The sequence below is a fragment of the Odocoileus virginianus genome, chromosome 9 (genome assembly GCF_023699985.2).
Source record: "Odocoileus virginianus isolate 20LAN1187 ecotype Illinois chromosome 9, Ovbor_1.2, whole genome shotgun sequence".
NCBI classification, from domain to species: domain Eukaryota; kingdom Metazoa; phylum Chordata; class Mammalia; order Artiodactyla; family Cervidae; genus Odocoileus; species Odocoileus virginianus.
In genome coordinates, this window is record NC_069682.1 from 18,870,057 (window position 1) to 18,888,717 (window position 18,661).

General features: G+C 37.4%; 1 protein-coding gene across 1 annotated transcript in view; it reads left to right on the forward strand.

The window, feature by feature from the left end:
* MALRD1 (MAM and LDL receptor class A domain containing 1) overlaps positions 1–18,661 on the forward strand; it is a 518,391-nt gene that overhangs the window by 421,089 nt on the left and 78,641 nt on the right. The window contains exon 37 of the mRNA XM_020872693.2: positions 7,147–7,213. Coding sequence (XP_020728352.2) covers positions 7,147–7,213 — 67 coding nt within the window. The remainder of the gene's footprint in view (positions 1–7,146; positions 7,214–18,661) is intronic.

The following is an 18,661-nucleotide window of genomic DNA, read 5'->3' on the forward strand; positions in this document are numbered from 1 at the left end:
AATTTCTCATACAAGTACTTGTGAAGCTATTTCAAGTTTCTGAAATGCAGTTAATCCCCCCTGCTGTCCCTGAGCTGGGATTTCAAGATAAAGAAAAGTCTCTACCCACTAGGAATTTAGTTTGCTGCACAATTTTCTGGTGAACTCATAATCCATAGAGCTTCTGAAACTACATACAGTGTACTGTGTATATGTATTTTAATCCATGGCAGTGCCTAAATACCACATGATATCAAGAAACACAAGGGGCGGTAGAAATTCTGAACTGAATAGCAAATTATTTGATGTCTTTAGACTAACAGGATTTAGAACTAGAGGACCAAAATTTAGTTAAACATCTGGTGTTCCCTTGCTGGTAACTTAAGCAAATTATACTATTAACCAGGTTCTTCCTCTGTTTAACAAAAAAAAAGAAGAAGAAGATAAGTATGGGATATAGGGTTATACCACTTAATGCTGTGAGGATTAAATGAAGTAAGATCAGTAAAATGCTTGAGACTCTTGCTGTTTGTCTCCGATAGAGCAGGTCTTCTGTAAACGGTAGTGATGATGGTGATCTTGATGATAGAAGGGGGAAAATAAGAGAATTTGGAGAGAGCAGTGGTAATAGAAATTAAGTTCCATGGTAAACTCAAAGAACCCCCAAATAGGACTTCCCTTGTGGTCCAGGGGCCAAGACTCCATACTCCCAAAGCAGAGGATTCAGGTTTGATTCCTGGTTGGGAACTAGATCTCACATGCCCCAGTTAAGGATCCGGCATGCCACAATGAAGTTTGAAGATCCTGCGTGTGGCGACTAAGACCCAGCAGAGCCAAATAAATAAATAACTTGTATCATTTTTAAAAAAGAACACCAAATATGGGGAAATAGATGAAAACAATCATTTAATACTTTATTCATACCATTCACTGCTATAAAAATGTTCAGTTCAGTTGTTCAGTTGTGTCCGAATCTTTGTGATCCCATGGACTGCAGTATACCAGGCTTCTGTGATCATCACCAACTCATGGAGTTTGCTTGAACTCATGTCCATTGAGTCGGTGAAGCCATCCAACCATCTCATCCTCTGTTATCCCCTTCTCCTCCTGCCCTCAATCTTTCCCAGCATCGGGGTCCTTTCCAAAGATTCAGTTCTTCACATCAGGTGGCCAAAGTACTGGAACTTCAGCATCAGTCCTTTCAATTTATCCTCCCAGAAGTCCTATAAAAGAAGGTCATCTTCATTTTAAACATGAAGAATTGTATACCTAAAATACCTAACCCAACAACAATACATAAATCATTAACTAAGTCATGTATCACAGAGGGAAAACCAGGACTCACGTGATTGTCAGTCTTCCCTATAGTCCACCATAGAATAGTCATCACTACTCCAGTTTCCATGCAACTGAGAAGGGAAAAAAATATATAAATAAAATACAAATATAAAAATATATGATTATATTATATATAAATATTATATAAAGTGAAAAGTGAAAGTGAAGTCAGTTGTTTCTGACTCTTTGCGACCCCATGTGCTATACAGTCCATGGAATTCTCCAGGCCAGACTACTGGAGTGGGTAGCCATTCCCTTCTCCAAGGAATCTTCCCAACCCAGGTCTCTCACAAGGCAGATGGATTCTCTACCAGCTGAGCCACGAGGGAAGCCCAAATATTATATAAAGATATATAAGCATATTTTATAAATATATATGTGTAAAAATATTTTATATAAATATATATATGTGTGTGTGCCTAACTGCAGATTATTTAGATTTAAGCTTAGAAGTTACTTTTGTTTTTGTACTCATCACTTATCCAACTTATATGTGTTTTCTGCTTATCCAAAGTCATACACGAGAGTGAGATTGAATGTGAATCCTTTCCAGAATGGTATTTCCACATGGTTAACAGTGAGTTGTATAGGCTTCCAGACACATAGTCATGATAAACAACTCAAGAGGGTACAAGGCAGGGAGATATTTGTGGTGCTAATTCTAACATCCAGCTTATGAATTTCTAGCTGCCAACTATTCATTTATCTACTAAATATTTTTTGTATCTTCATTACTATCTGGTGTCTGTGTCTTTCCCCATTTCACTCTCTGCTCTCTGCTGTAAATTATTTTGAGTAAATTAAAGATGAAAGTGCTTGTACTGTTTCTGCCCGTTATCTTTATAAAGAACTTGGTTTTGAGGCAAAAGCTTAGAAACCTACTTCTCGCAGAGATAATCTACAAATCTTTGTTCACCCAGACACCAGGATTCTCTTTATTGCAGCCGATGCCTGTGTTCTTTCCGCTGTGCTCCACTCTCTTGTGCAAGAAAATGCATACTTAGATTCCCACAAAGTCTTTCTGATGTAAAGCAAGCATCAAAGCAAATTTTAATCACTCCCGAAAAAAATCTGCACTTGTGTATTATATGTTGACACTGTGGAGTATCAGACTTCTATTTTTTTCTTATTAAAACACAGCTCTTACTGGAGGGAGATTAAATATACGGATGGAGGTTCAGGACATTGTACAGGAGACAGGATCAAGACCATACCCATGGAAAAGAAATGCAAAAAGGCAAAAGGGTTGTCTGAGGAGGCCTTACAAATAGCTGTGACAAGAAGAGAAGCGAAAAGCAAAGGTGAAAAGGAAAGATATTCCCATTTGAATGCAGAGTTCCAAAGAATAGCCAGGAGAGATAACAAAGCCTTCCTGAACAATCAGTGCAAAAAAATAGAGGAAAACAACAGAATGGGAAAGACTAGATATTTCTTCAAGAAAATTAGAGATATCAAGGGAACATTTCAGGCAAAGATGGATTCGATAAAGGACAGAAATGGTATGGACCTAACAGAAGCAGAAGATAGTAAGAAGAGGTGGCAAGAATACACAGAAGAACTGTACAAAAAAGATCTTCACAACCCAGATAATCACAATGGTGTGATCACTCACCTAGGGCCAGACATCCTGGAATGTGAAGTCAAGTGGGCCTTAGAAAGCATCACTACATACAAAGCTAGTGGAGGTGATGGAATTCCAGTTGAGCTATTTCAAATCCTGAAAGACGATGCTGTGAAAGTGCTGCACTCAATATGCCAGCAAATTTGGAAAACTCAGCAGTGGCCACAGGAATGGAAAAGGTCTGTTTTCACTCCAATCCCTAAGAAAGGCGATCCCAAAGAATGCTCAAACTACCGCACAATTGCCCTCATCTCACATGCTAGTCAAGTAATCATCAAAATTATCCAGGCCAGGCTTCAGCAATATGTGAACTGTGAACTTCCAGATGTTCAAGCTGGTTTCAGAAAAGGCAGAGGAACCAGAGATCAAATTGCCAACATCCGCTGGATCATCAAAAAAGCAAGAGAGTTCCAGAAAAATATCTATTTCTGCTTTATTGACTACACAGAAGCCTTTGACTGTGTGGATCACAATAAACTGTGGAAAATTCTGAAAGAGATGGGAATACCAGACCACCTGACCTGCCTCTTGAGAAACCTGTATGCAGGTCAGGAAGCAACAGTCAGAACTGGACATGGAACAACAGACTGATTCCAAATAGGAAAAGGAGTTTATATTGTCACCCTGCTTATTTAACTTAAATGCAGAGTACATTATGAGAAACGCTGGTCTGCAAGAAGCACAAGCTGGAATCAGGATTGCCAGGAGAAATATCAGTAACCTCAGATATGCACATGACACCACCCTTATGGCAGAGAGTGAAGAGGAACTAAAAAGCCTCTTGATGAAAGAGAGAGAGGAGAGTGAAAAAGTTGGCTTAAAGCTTAACATTCAGAAAACTAAGATCATGGCATCTGGTCCCATGACTTCATGGGAAATAGATGGGGAGACAGTGGAAACAGTGTCAGACTTTATTTTGGGGGGCTCCAAAATCACAGCAGATGGTGATTGCAGCCATGAAATTAAAAGACGCTTACTCCTTGGAAGGAAAGTTATGACCAACCTAGATAGTATATTAAAAAGCAGAGACATTACTTTGCCAACAAAGGTCTGTCTGGTCAAGGTTATGGTTTTTCCAGTGGTCATGTATGGATGTGAGTATTGGACTGTGAAGAAAGCTGAGCACCGAAAAATTGATGCTTTTGAACTGTGGTGTTGGAGAAGACTCTTGAGAGTCCCTTGGACTGCAAGGAGATCCAACTAGTCCATCCTAACAGAGATCAGTCCTGGGTGTTCAGTGGAAGGACTGATGCTGAAGCTGAAACTCCAGTACTTTGGCCACCTCAGGCAAAGAGTTGACTCATTGGAAAAGATCCTGATGCTGGGAGGGATTAGGGGCAGGAGGAGAAGGGGACGACAGAGGATGAGATGGCTGGATGGCATCACCAACTCGATGGGCATGAGCTTGAGTAAACTCCAGGAGTTTGTGATGGACATGGAGGCCTGGCATGCTGCGATTCATGGGGTCGCAAAGAGTCGGACACGACTGAGCGACTGAACTGAACTGAAGACAAAAAATATCAATAATAATAAAATGGTTACTCTAACAAGGTATATATCTATTTATATCAAATTGATAGGGTATTTTTAGTCAGGCCAGCTGATATCTTACTTATGAAGGAAATTTCATATCTGCTCTGTTCAGTCAAGTCTGCCTTCAATGCCTGAGGGGGGCAGCTCTTTATGCTCATCTCTAGCCCTGCCCTTTCCTCTTGAAGTTACATAGGAGAATTTGGCAAAAGCAGGACAGGAAATATACCCCAGAAAAGCAAAACACTGGAAAGTTTTGAAACGAAATGTATACTAAACATGTGGTATATTTCAAGTTTGTTTCCAGAATGCAACCTTTCTTCTTCCCTGCTTTCCTCTTTTCTAATGCCTCTACCAGCCTCTTCTGAACTTTCAGTGACTGACCTGACGATCTGACTCTTTAGACTCACGGTTTCCTTTGGTGGATAATACCCACCTAATGGCTCTATTTCTCCTCTTTACTTCTCTGCTCTGCCTCATGAACATCATCCTTCCTCTGCCCAAGTAAATGGTTTCTCTATCTATGTTAATATACAAACCTGCCCACTGAATACTTCCATTTGGATGTCCCTTGGGCACCTAAACACAGCATCATTGTTCGCTTTAAAATCTTCCTTCCCCATAAATTCCACAACTCAAGGAATCAAGCCATCAATTAATAAGTAACCCGGTCAGAAATTTGAATATCATCCTTGACTTTCCCAAAATGTTTCAGTCCCAGTATTTAAATATCTCATAAATTCCCACAATTCTGAATACTCCCATTCCGTCCCTTTCATTCAGGCATTCTGGATTGTGTCGTACACCCAGATTTTTTGCCTTGGCCCTTCTGTTGACTGTAAACTCTGTAGCCAGAATTATCCTTCTAAAGCATAAGCCATACCACTTCCTTCTTAAGATCCTAGTCTCCTAGGGTAAAGTTTAGACTCACTGAATCCAGATGATCTGGTCCCTGTGTGTCTATGACCTTCTCTCATATTTTGTATTATCAACAACCCAGTCTGGTGGAACGTCCCTCAGTTTCTCAAATACACCAGTCTCTTCTCAGACCTCTGTGTCTTTATGTTTACCTTAACACACACACACACACACACACACACACACACACACACCCCTATCCAAATAAAAGCTCTTCTGGAACTTTTCCTTATTGGTCAAATTTGACTTAGGTTCTCTCCTTGGTGTCCCCATTACCCTTGTTACATTCATTACAAAGTAGACTACTTTTAATGCCATATTTTCATTCCCTAGTCACTTTTTACATCCTCTATGAAGCTGGAAGGTCAATGAGAGCAGAGGCTGTGCCTATATCATTTTTAGATCAACATTTCTTAAGCACATATTATGAGCCTGATGTTCTATTAACATTCTCAACAGCCCCATGAGATAGGTACTATTATTAACCCTGTTTAACAGAGAGAAACCTGAGGCACAGAGAGATTAACTACCTCACTCTGAACCACACAGATCATATACTGAGCTGGGATTTCAACTCAGGTGGTCTGGCTCCAGTACCCTCAGCCTTAACAGCTATGAAGCTTCCTGTATTATTTATCATTCCATATGCAGTGCCTAGCCAAGTGCCAGGTGTAGAATAGGAGCTCAAAATAGATGTGTTGATTACACATGAAAAGCAGTATAGGCTTCTCAACTACTAGAGTTATGATAGCCTAATCAGAGAAGAATTGTCTCCTACAAGAGAGGAGGTGTGAAGAAGCCAAAAAGAGTAAGGAGGGGGTCAAGTGAGTGGGGAAATTGGCACGTTTCAATGGATCCGGATCATGTAGTGACAATACAAGGAGACAGTGTTAAGCAAAGAGCTGAAACCACTAACCACTTCTTTTTTTACTGAAGTATAATTGCTTTACACTGTTGTGTTAGTTTCTGGTGGACAACAATGTGAATCAGCTATTATGCATACATACATCTCCCCCCTCTTGAGCCTCCCACCCCCAGCCCCCATCCCATCCCACCTGGTTGTCACAGAGCACTCGGAGCTAAAGCCTCCCGCTAGCTCCCTGTCTTACACATGTGGTAGTGTATTTGGGAGAGCAACACTCACCACTCCTACAGGCATGACTGCATGAAACTATTTAGCTTCTTTTTAACTTATAAACAAACCATCTTTGAAAATAAATGTTCATGCTAACCTAGAACTCAGGGATGATACCAGCAGCAAAATAAGCAGGTTCAGGGCGGTGAGGATCCATCTGAGCTGTGTTGACATCTGTCACAGACATGGAGGGTAGGACAAGAGTCTGCATACGAGTGACATTTTATCAAAATGACAGTCACCCCAGCGAAGCGTTTATCTGCCATGATATAGTGACTGGTGTGTGGAAGTGAAGAAATGTTGCAGTAAAGAAAACATTTTGGTGTCATCACAAGAACGTCATACAGACCTTCTAAATAAGTAGATTGTACCCAATCTATGGGGAAAGAAAGTCTTAGGACCAAGCTCTGGTCATGTATAAGGAATGAACACATCCAGAGCAGTGGGGAGCACTGAACAAATTTGGGGGTACAGGAAAGTAGCCTAAACAAATTCTTGTGCTTTTAGCAAGTAGGAAGCAATTTATTCTCCATGATTAGGTTTAATATTTTTTAATAGTAATATTTCTTCCTTCTTCCTGGTAATATGTATAATTAATTGTGGGTTTTGGGTTGCTTCTTTTTAGAATGTCCAAGAGGTTACTGCAGAAATGGTGGGACTTGTGTGGTGGAGAAAAATGGTCCAGCGTGTCGGTAAGAATAATTGCCTTTTTAAATTTTCTTAAACATTTATTATAGTCATCTTGTTTTTCTTGAGGCTGATCTAACAGAACATAAGAAACATGTGGTTTATTACGGTAAAAACAGTGAATAATGGCAGTATTAACATTTATCTGTTTGAGTGTGAGAAAGGAATATATTTAGAAAAATATCAATGACTTCACATGATTTTATATCTCTCAACATTCATTTTATATTGTATGGGATATATAGTTTTAATAATATTCAGTATTTCTTGTTTTTAATGTTTATATCAGGTTGTAAAAAGATTTCACATAGGTGTCATCCTATTTCAGATAAACTTAGTGTCTGTATTTTCTATCTCCCTTTTTATTTCAAATTCTATAGTTTTCTTTTCTAACAAGACAAGAATAAAATTAATTCATAAGTATAACCTTTTTCTGGTTTATTCAATGGATGTTTATGAGTAGATAAAGTTAAGGTACAGATAAGGAATGTATTTGCATAGTTAAAGCAAAAATAATCAGAAACAGTTCTTATGATTTCTTCTGGGAATTATTTATATTACCTATCAAAAATGGCTTGATTTTTTTCCTCTCACCCTTTAGGGAATATCATGTAAAACAGTTTCATAAATTCTAAAGGAAATGATGCATATTCCATTATATTTGTGTTTATGATTTTTTAATCTAACAGACCAGTGTATATATTACTTTGCTTATTACAGAAATGGTTTCAGGTTGACACTCAAGTCATAACAAAGCACACAGAAGTATTAGTATCTGGAAAAAACTCATTAATAGTTGTTTAAATGCTTATATCCTTCTGAGTCAACATTAATATTTAAGGAAAATTTGTTTATCACTTTAAAAGAAAGCAAACATGTCTACTAAGGAGAACAACAAAAATTTTTATGATGAAATACTATACTATTTTAACATTGTTGAAACAGAAATATTAATGTGTTTCTCAAAGTTTTTGGCTCTCAAATTCACTAAATAATTTAACTCACAACATCTTAGCAAAATTATACTTTTCCCTGTATCAGTTTCCATGGAAATTTGCTTTCTACAAACTATAACTTCATGGAAATACAGGATATATATTACTAATTTCTAAAAATCTTGTGGAAGAAATTGAGAATGATGACATAAATATTTATTGAACATCAGCTGAGTGGGTAACGTTGTTTAGTGTCAACTGTTTACAATAAGGAGGTTTCAGTTTTTCTCTTTTCTAACCCTGATGGTTAGACAAAAGCTCCCAACTGTAGTTAGTCTCAGCTGAGCAAGCAAAGAGTTTTGCGTTCTTGGCAACATCCTCATGTACTTAAATAAACTTTAAAAATTGAAATCCAGATGATGATGTTTGAAACTTGTTTCTCTCAAGTGAGGAAACTCTGATGTGGGGGGAGAAGATATGACAAGAGGATTGAGAGAGAGCTAGACTAAAGGAAGGAAATTAATGCAGCAAAATGTATTGAGTTGGCCAAAAACTTTGTTCGGATTTTTCACAAGATCTTATGGAAAAAACCCACGTGAAGTTTTTGGCCAATGCAATATAAAGGAATTCACTGACTGGAAAGCCAGTAAGTATTTTATTATGTTACTTTTCATAATAAATAATACTTTTCAAATAGCTAACTGTAATTACCATCAATATAAACAACTGGTCTGAGGGCTATCAGCTCCATAGGGGTGAAAAATATGACTTTTTAACATTTTTTTCGTAGTGTAATATGGTAGCCTTTTCATTCAAATTTGTATTTCTTTAAATGGTGAACTGCAGAAGTGACACGTGTATTGTAATAAAGTTTTTTAAAAGCATAAATAGTGTATGAGGCAAAAAGTAGAAATCCCAACACCTAAATCCTCCTCTTGAGTAGTATGGTTTATACCCACATGGCTTTCGTTTCACACACACACAAGCACACATTTATTTCTTACAGAAATGTAAATTACACTTTACAATACACTTTGTACTGTGTATGTGTGTTTTCTTTAATCTCTTCATGAAATATCATGCTGTTCTTTCACATCAGTCAACGTAACTATAGATCTACCACTTACTGGTTGTGTATTATTGGGTGAATCCATTAATTTGACTGTGTTTCAGCTTCTTCTTTGTTAAAATGGAGAAAATAAGTGCACTCATTGAGCCTCTTAGAGCTGTTGTGAGATTTAAAGAGGTTAATATACGTAAGACATTCTGCACAAAGCCTGACACATAAGACATTATAGGAATGCTACCTATTATTATTACTATGCCACTATTTTATACTGTGTAGTATATAGTATTCAGTATATGGGCTTGTCTTCATTTAATTAACCCCATTAATCCTATTACTGGTTGTTTGGTTCTTAAATATTTTGTTTCACAGTTATCTTGCAATACCCATCCTTTGACTTATTCTTGTACAGTTCCTTATTTTAAGCATAATGTGTCTTTCTGTAATGCCAAATAACAATGTAAATTATTTCTAATGACCTTAGTGTCAGATTCATTTCCAGTTAAATTTAGCATCCAGTTCATTTGTCACATGCAGGTACTCATTTTTGGATATAAGGTTAAATGAAAACAGCTTTAGAATACGGATTTAGAGTAACTCTAGGGCACTGTGGAAAGGTGTTGGCTTTATGTCAAGCCCTATTCTCTTATGCTCAGGAGTGGGAATCCATTGTCATTCTCACCCAAAGAAATAAGGACAGAAGTCCAAAGCCCATCTCTCATTCAGGCCACTGTGGATACAAGAATTTCATGGTTTCCTGAGGAAACCTGTCAGAAAGCCTTTGGACTTCCCCTTGGAATCTGTGAGAAAGGACCTTCAGGTTTAATCTACAATCCCAGAGGAAAGAGACTTTATAAGGTCATTCGTATTGCTAGGAGCTTGTAATTATTCACAAGAGTAGAGGCTATAAGATGAACCATGGTTTCCCATTACTTGAGAAACACTAATAGCTTGGCATGTTCAATGACTTAGGAAGCAAACCATGAGCCAAAAGATGTAAATTATTCTTCACCTGAGGAGGCTTGATTATTATATTATTTCAATATACCAACATGTTTATGAGAAAAAGAGTGAGCTATGTAATATAAATTCCAAGTTAGTATGGAGGGCAGGAAAGAAGTTACAAGAAAGAAAAGAAAATCAAGTTGGCCAGGCTAAGAGAGAGAAATAGGAAACAGCATTAAATTTAAAGTACTTATACAATTACATACATATATAGAAGTTTACTATATACATATTTATTTCATATATATTTTTATTGTATAAACATTATATATTTTTATTTCACATATATTTAATTTTAAACAAAAATATATTTAGAAGAAGAACTGAAAAAAAGCTAGGAAAAAAAGATTTGACAAATGAATAAAAAAATACACAGTGGTAACTTTAATATCAAAACCCCACAAAATTATAGTATAAGCACATTTTTAAAAGGTTATGTTGCTAAATTAGTTCACTCTATTTAGTTCTTTGGCCCATTTTTTGATTGGGTCATTTATTTTTCTGGAGTTGAGCTGGAGGAGTTGCTTGTATATTTTTGAGATTAATCCTTTGTCTGTTGCTTCATTTCCTATTATTTTCTCCCAATCTGAGGGCTGTCTTTTCACCTTGCTTATAGTTTCCTTTGTTGTGCAAAAACTTTTAAGTTTCATTAGGTCCCATTTGTTTATTTTTGCTTTTATTTCTAAAATTCTGGGATGTGGGTCATAGAGGATCCTGCTGTGATTTATGTCAGAGAGTGTTTTGCCTATGTTCTCCTCTAGGAGTCTTATAGTTTCTGGTCTTACATTTAGATCTTTAATCCATTTTGAGTTTATTTTTGCGTATGGTGTTAGAAAGTGTTCTAGTTTCATTCTTTTACAGGTGGTTGACCAGTTTTCCCAGCACCACTTGTTAAAGAGGTTGTCTTTTTTCCATTGTATATCCTTGCCTCCTTTGTCAAAGATAAGGTGACCATAGGTTCGTGGATTTATCTCTGGGCTTTCTATTCTGTTCCATTGATCTATATTTCTGTCTTTGTGCCAGTACCATACTGTCTTGGTGACTGTGGCTTTGTAGTATAGTCTGAAGTCACACCAAGGAAACCAGATCTGAAAGAGACACGTGCACCCCAGTGTTCATCGCAGCACTGTTTATAATAGCCAGGACATGGAAGCAACCTAGATGCCCATCAGCAGACGAATGGATGAGGAAGCTGTGGTACATATACACCATGGAATATTACTCAGCCATTAAAAAGAATTCATTTGAATCAGTTCTAATGAGATGGATGAAACTGGAGCCCATTATACAGAGCGAAGTAAGCCAGAACGATAAAGACCATTACAGTATACTAACACATATATATGGAATTTAGAAAGATGGTAACGATAACCCTATATGCAAAACAGAAAAAGAGACTCAGATGTATAGAACAGACTTGTGGACTCTGGGAGAAGGCGAGGGTGGGATGTTTCAAGAGAACAGCATCGAAACATGTATGTTATCTAGGGTGAAACAGATCACCAGCCCAGGTTGGGTGCATGAGACAAGTGCTCGGGCCTGGTGCACTGGGAAGACCCAGAGGGATCGGGTGGAGAGGGAGGTGGGAGGAGGGACCGGGATGGGGAATACATGTAAATCCATGGCTAATTCATTTCAATGTATGACAAAAACCACTGCAATGCTGTAAAGTAATTAGCCTCCGACTAATAAAAATAAATGGAAAAAAAAATAAATAAAATGATACACTCTAAAAGTTGCAACAGACAAAAATCCCTATGTAGCAAATGACCTAGTAACAAAATACAGAAGGCGGCATTTTCTAGATACCGTAAAGAAAAAAAAAAAAATAGAAGGATGACAAAAGAAAAGAAACATCTTTTTGGAAATTTTGAATACCATTTCTAGGAAGCCCTTAGGTTAGAAAGGCATTTTAACCTGGAATTTTAAAAGACAATAAAAATGATAATTTCTCTTTTCTCATCTTCTCTCTGTGGCAGTATGTGAGAGTGAATTACCTATTTTCTTTATCTGGTTTCTGAGATATCACTTGCCATCACTCTCACTTTGCTTTACTGGTGCCTTCTCCTTGTAATGTTGGAGTGCTCCAACACTCAGTGCTTGAAATTCTTCTGTTTTCTGCCTGCTTTCACTTACCATATGATCTCATCTAAGCTTGGGTTAATTTATTGACTTTGAATAGTGTATTAGAAGTTCAAACCTATCCTACCAAATTCCACATTCTTAAATTCAGCTGCCAAGAAGACATCAGAGTTCATCTGGATATCTAACAGACATCACAAATATAACATGTCCAAAAAGATCTTTTGCCTCGACAGGTCATCTTCTCCTTTTTCTCCACGCTTCGCACACACTGTTATCTCTGCCTCAAGTTTTCTTTTTCTGCCTTATTTTCCCAAAGGATGCTTTTTAATACTTAAGATCCGGTATAAATGGCATTTTCTTTGGAGATCATTTCCCATACCAACCAAGTAAAATGACTCATTGCTCCTTCTATGCTCCTCTATTGCCTCTATAAGTATGTTATTTTACAAGTCTTTGTTTTACTTCATTACCTACTTAAAACCTATCTATCCTATTAAGAAATACATTTCCAATGCAATTTTATTTTTTATGACCATCAAAATTTGTTTTTCCCAATTTTTATTAGTTTTATATATAAGGATAAAATCTTAGTTATGATCACAGACAATTTTTTTTTCATTTATTTTTATTAGTTGGAGGCTAATTACTTTACATCATTGCAGTGCTTTTTGTCATATATTGAAATGAATTAGCCATGGATTTACATGTATTCCCCATCCCAGTCCCCCCTCCCACCTCCCTCTCCACCCGATCCCTCTGGGTCTTCCCAGTGCACCAGGCCCGAGCACTTGTCTCATGCACCCAACCTGGGCTGGTGATCTGTTTCACCCTAGATAACATACATGTTTCGATGCTGTTCTCTTGAAACATCCCACCCTCGCCTTCTCCCAGAGTCCACAAGTCTGTTCTATACATCTGAGTCTCTTTTTCTGTTTTGCATATAGGGTTATCGTTACCATCTTTCTAAATTCCATATATATGTGTTAGTATACTGTAATGGTCTTTATCGTTCTGGCTTACTTCGCTCTGTATAATGGGCTCCAGTTTCATCCATCTCATTAGAACTGATTCAAATGAATTCTTTTTAATGGCTGAGTAATATTCCATGGTGTATATGTACCACAGCTTCCTCATCCATTCGTCTGCTGATGGGCATCTGGGTTGCTTCCATGTCCTGGCTATTATAAACAGTGCTGCGATGAACATTGGGGTGCATGTGTCTCTTTCAGATCTGGTTTCCTCGGGGTGTATGCCCAGAAGTGGGATTGCTGGGTCATATGGCAGTTCTATTTCCAGCTTTTTAAGAAATCTCCACACTGATTTCCATAGTGGCTGTACTAATTTGCATTCCCACCAACAGTGTAAGAGGGTTCCCTTTTCTCCACACCCTCTCCAGCATTTATTGCTTGTAGACTTTTGGATAGCAGTCATCCTGACTGGCGTGTAATGGTACCTCATTGTGGTTTTGATTTGCATTTCTCTGATAATGAGTGATGTTGAGCATCTTTTCATGTGTTTGTTAGCCATCTGTATGTCTTCTTTGGAGAAATGTCTGTTTAGTTCTTTGGCCCATTTTTTGATTGGGTCATTTATTTTTCTGGAGTTGAGCTGGAGGAGTTGCTTGTATATTTTTGAGATTAATCCTTTGTCTGTTGCTTCGTTTGCTATTATTTTCTCCCATTCTGAGGGCTGTCTTTTCACCTTCCTTATAGTTTCCTTTGTTGTGCAAAAGCTTTTAAGTTTCATTAGGTCCCATTTGTTTATTTTTGCTTTTGTTTCTAAAATTCTGGGATGTGGGTCATAGAGGATCCTGCTGGATCACAGACAATTTAAAAAATAAATTACGTATTTGTCGCAGAAAAGTTTCAAAACATAACAAAGCTTTGTGATATAAAAAAGTTTGCAATATGAATGATAAAAATCAGTTGGAAAGGAAAATCAAAATATTAGTTCTATGAGGAAAAGGAGCTATTAAAAATTCTAACCATTAAAGGCAAACTTCTTCATGTATTTTTTGTTGGAAGATAACGTGTATCCGGGGCTTCCCTCATAGCTAAGTTGGTAAGGAAATGGCCTGCAATGCAGGCCACCTGGGTTCAATTCCTGGGTCAGGAAGATCCCCTGGAGAAGGAAATGGCAACCCAGTCCAATATTCTTGCCTAGAGAATCCCCATGGACAGAAGAACTTGGCAGGCTACAGTCCATGGGGTCGCCAAGAGTCAGATACAACTTAGAGACTAAAACACCACCAATGTGTATCCAATCACCATGATATATACATTTCAATGACAACATTGGAAAAAGTGGTATAAGAGTTTTATTTTTACTAGCCTGGATAGTGTATAATTTGCAATTGCTTAAAGTTAAGATTAAAAAAAATAATAACTTTGACTTAAAGGAAATTGAAAATTTTCAAAAATTCTTTTAGAGAGTGTGGGCAAAAATTTTGAAGACCAAAATAGAAAATAAAGGTGATTTTTTTGTACCTTTTCATGAGTTTAGTTCAGTCACTCAGTCGTGTCTGACTCTTTGTGACCCCATGGACTGGCACATCCCAAGCCTCCCTGTCCATCGCCAACTCCCGGAGTTTACTTAAACTCATGTCTATTGAGTCGGTGATGCCATCCAACCATCTCATCCTCTGTGGTCCCCTTCTCCTGGCTTCAATCTTTCCCAGCATCAGGGTCTTTTCCAGTCAGTTCTTCAAATCAACTGGCGAAAGTATTGGAATTTCAGTTTCAGCATCAGTCCTTCCAATGAATATTTAGGACTGATTTCCTTTAGGATGGACTGGTTGGATCTCCTTGCAGTCCAAGGGACTCTCAAGAGTCTCCTCCAACACCACAGTTCAAAAGCATCAATTCTTCAGTGCTTAGCTTTCTTTATAGTCCAACACTCACATCCATACATGACTACTAGAAAAACCATAGCTTTGACTAGACAGACCTTTGTTGGCAAAGTAATGTCTCTGCTTTTTAATATGCTGTCTAGGTTGGTCATAACTCTTCTTCCAAGGAGCAAGTGTCTTAATTTCATGACTGCAGTCACCATCTGAAGGGATTTTGGATGGCCCCCAAAAATAGTTCCTCATGTTTCCACTGTTTCCCCATCTATTTGCCATGAAGTGATGGGACCAGATGCCATGATCTTAGTTTTCTGAATGTTCAGTTATAAGCCAGATTTTTCACTCCCACTTGTACTTTCATCAAGAGGCTCTTTAGTTGTTCTTCGTTTTCTGCCATAAGGGTGGTGTCATCTGCATACCTGAGGTTATTGATATTTCTCCTGGTAATCTTGATTCTAGCTTGTGCTTCATCCAGCCCAGCATTTCTCAAGAAGTACTCTGCATATAAGTTAAATAAGCAGGGTGGCGATATACAGCCTTGACATACTCCTTTCCCTATTTGGGACCAGTCTGTTTTTCCATGTCCAGTTCTAACTGTTGCTTTCTGACCTGCATACAGATTTCTCAAGTGGCAGGTCAGGTGGTCTGGTGTTCCCATCTCTTTAAGAATTTTCCAGAGTTTGTTGTGTATCTTTTCATGACTAGTACCAAATTCATACCTGACGTTGTAAGAGCTATTTGTGTGATATACTGAATGAAGGATGAACAAATGGATATACATGCAAAGTTCTGGAGTTTCAAGGAAAAAATATCAATACTTTTTAATATGTTCTTAAGTTACTGAGGTGAGCATATAAAGTGAAGTCGCTCAGTTGTATCTGACCCTTTGTGACCCGATGGACTGTAGCCTGCCAGGCCCCTCCATCCATGGGATTTTCCAGGCAAGAATACTGGAGTGGGTTGCCATTTCCTTCTCCAGGGGATCTTCCTAACCCAGTGATCAACCCCAGGTCTCCTGCACTGCAGGCAGACTCTACCATCTGAACCACCAGGGATGCCCAGGTGAGCATATGGTCTCATCAAAACTCAGACCGTCAACCACAAAGGAACTATTGAATGTTTTCTAAGTAGACTGTAAGAAGAATATTGAGTGAGCCTATGATATGCTCATTATACTAAAAAGTAATGACTTTCCAGTTTATAGGGCAGAATGGATATAAAAAAAAGTAAATATCACCCATGAAAGAAACTCTACTTTGCTATAATGACAGAAGAGGGTGCTCTTAAACTAGGAATCTCATGAAAGTGAAAGTTAAGTCACTCAGTCCGGTATGACCCCGTGGACTGTAGCCTACCAGGCTCCTCCATCCATGGGATTCTCCAGGCAAGGATACTGGACTGGGTTGCCATTTCCTTCTCCAAGGATCTTCCTGATCCAGGGATCGAACCCAGGTCTCCTGCATTGCAGGCAGAACGCTTTACTGTCTGAGCCACCATACCTCAAATCTACAACCCTAGGCTTTAAATGAAGAGTAAATGCAATTTTCATACCTACAAAGCCACTGTTTAAAAGTTCACCTTATGAACACTATTCTTCTTCCCACAAAAAAAGAGAAAGAAGAGGAGGAAGAAGGAGAAGGAAGGAGGGAAAGAAGAAAAAACTAGTAATATGAAGCAAAAGAGAGAGTACTCGATGATCTCAACCAGGCTCGTCCATCCATGGAATTTTCCAGGCAAGAGTACTGGAGTGGGTTGCCATCTCCTTCTCCTAAATATTGTCAGAAAAAAATAAAACATTTAGAGATAAGGGAAAAAAATCTTAATTGAGAAAGTCAAGACCAAAGTACCAATGGACAACACAACAGTAAGAATCAAAATTACTGATTGAACTCAGGAAGGAAAGTAAAAAAGAAAAACTAAATTATAATTCTCTCAAGGGAGGATATATTCAAATTAAATTTGTTAAGGAATTTTGAACAAAAGTGAGAAAATAACCAAGGGAATGAAAGTGAGATGAAGTAAAAAGAACCAAAGAGAAAGTAATTGAAGTAGAAGACAAAAATCATGCCTGTACAGTTGACCCTTGAACAACACGGATTTGAAGTACATACAACTTATATGCAGATTACAAATTCACTTATATACAAATTTTTAAAAAACATATGTACTACAGTATGCCATATTTCATGACTGGTTGGATCTGGGGATGTGGAACTTCAGATACAGCAGGTCAACTGTAAATTTATACACAAATTTTCAACTGTGCAGGGGTTGGAGTCCCTATACCTCAAGTTGTTCAAAGATCAACTGTAGTTTGAGTCCCTAAGGAAGGAAATCAAAACAATGGAACAGAATTAATGTTTAAAACTATCATCCAAGAAACTCAAAAATGAAAGAAGACCTGAATTTACATAATGAAAGGATGAACAACTGTTAAGATGACAGTTTGTCAGCAACCTGGAAAATTTGACACAAACCCACCATTTCCAAGATATATCCTAGTAAAAACCGTAGGCTCTAAACCAAAGGAAAATATTCTCGTTACCTGTAGGGAAAAAGACCAAATAATAAGGAAAAGGGATTAGTCAAGCATTAGACTTCTGAAATCAGAGAGACAAAGAAACCTATTAGGATTTTCTCCAGAATTTAAAGAAAAAGTCGTCGACAAAATTCAATATCCATTCCTGATTTTTTTTAAAAAGCCTTAAGGAACATATGAATTGGTATCCAACTGATGCTTTCTTAATATAAGAAATTCTTATTTTAAATTTTGAATCAATTCTTTATTTATAAATTCAGTATCTTAATTGAGAATCACACAAGGTGTTTCCATTAAAATGTTAGGAACAAGGAAATTTGACCCCTATCTTCACTGACATTAAATATTGTATGAGATAGTAATCAATTTAGTTGGACCAAAAACAAAAGAAAAAAAGCAGCCTAAGAACTAGGAAAGAACTTAAATTATTATAACAGTATACCTGGAAAACCTTAGAAAATTAATCATAAATAAATTCGAAAATTGAAAACAATTCCATAAGTAAGTTTGGAGGATATAAAATTAGCATTCAGAAATCAGTAGTCAGTATACACAAAACTCTGGGAAAATGGAAAAGGAAACCCTATTCATAACAAAAACAAAAAGATAAAATATTTATGAAAAAATTTAATGAAGTAAAAAGCAAATCCATATGATAAAATCAATCCCACAATCTTGAACAGATAGAAAGACATTTTCCTTCTCTGGGTAGCTGACTCAACATCTTAAAGGACCTTAGTCCCTAGGTCAGTCTATGAATTTTACACAACCCTACAAAAATATCCACAAATTGGGGTAAATAATTTGATAATAAAGTTCATATGGGAAAATAAACATAGAATTAGCTAGTTAACTGTTGAAAAAGCTACTAGAAGCTGAGTAGACCGACTAGTACAAAGATAGTAAAGTCCTTATTATTAAAGCAGGATAGTACAGGAAATTGAGTAGACTTTATAGACATTTTAGACTAACAGAATA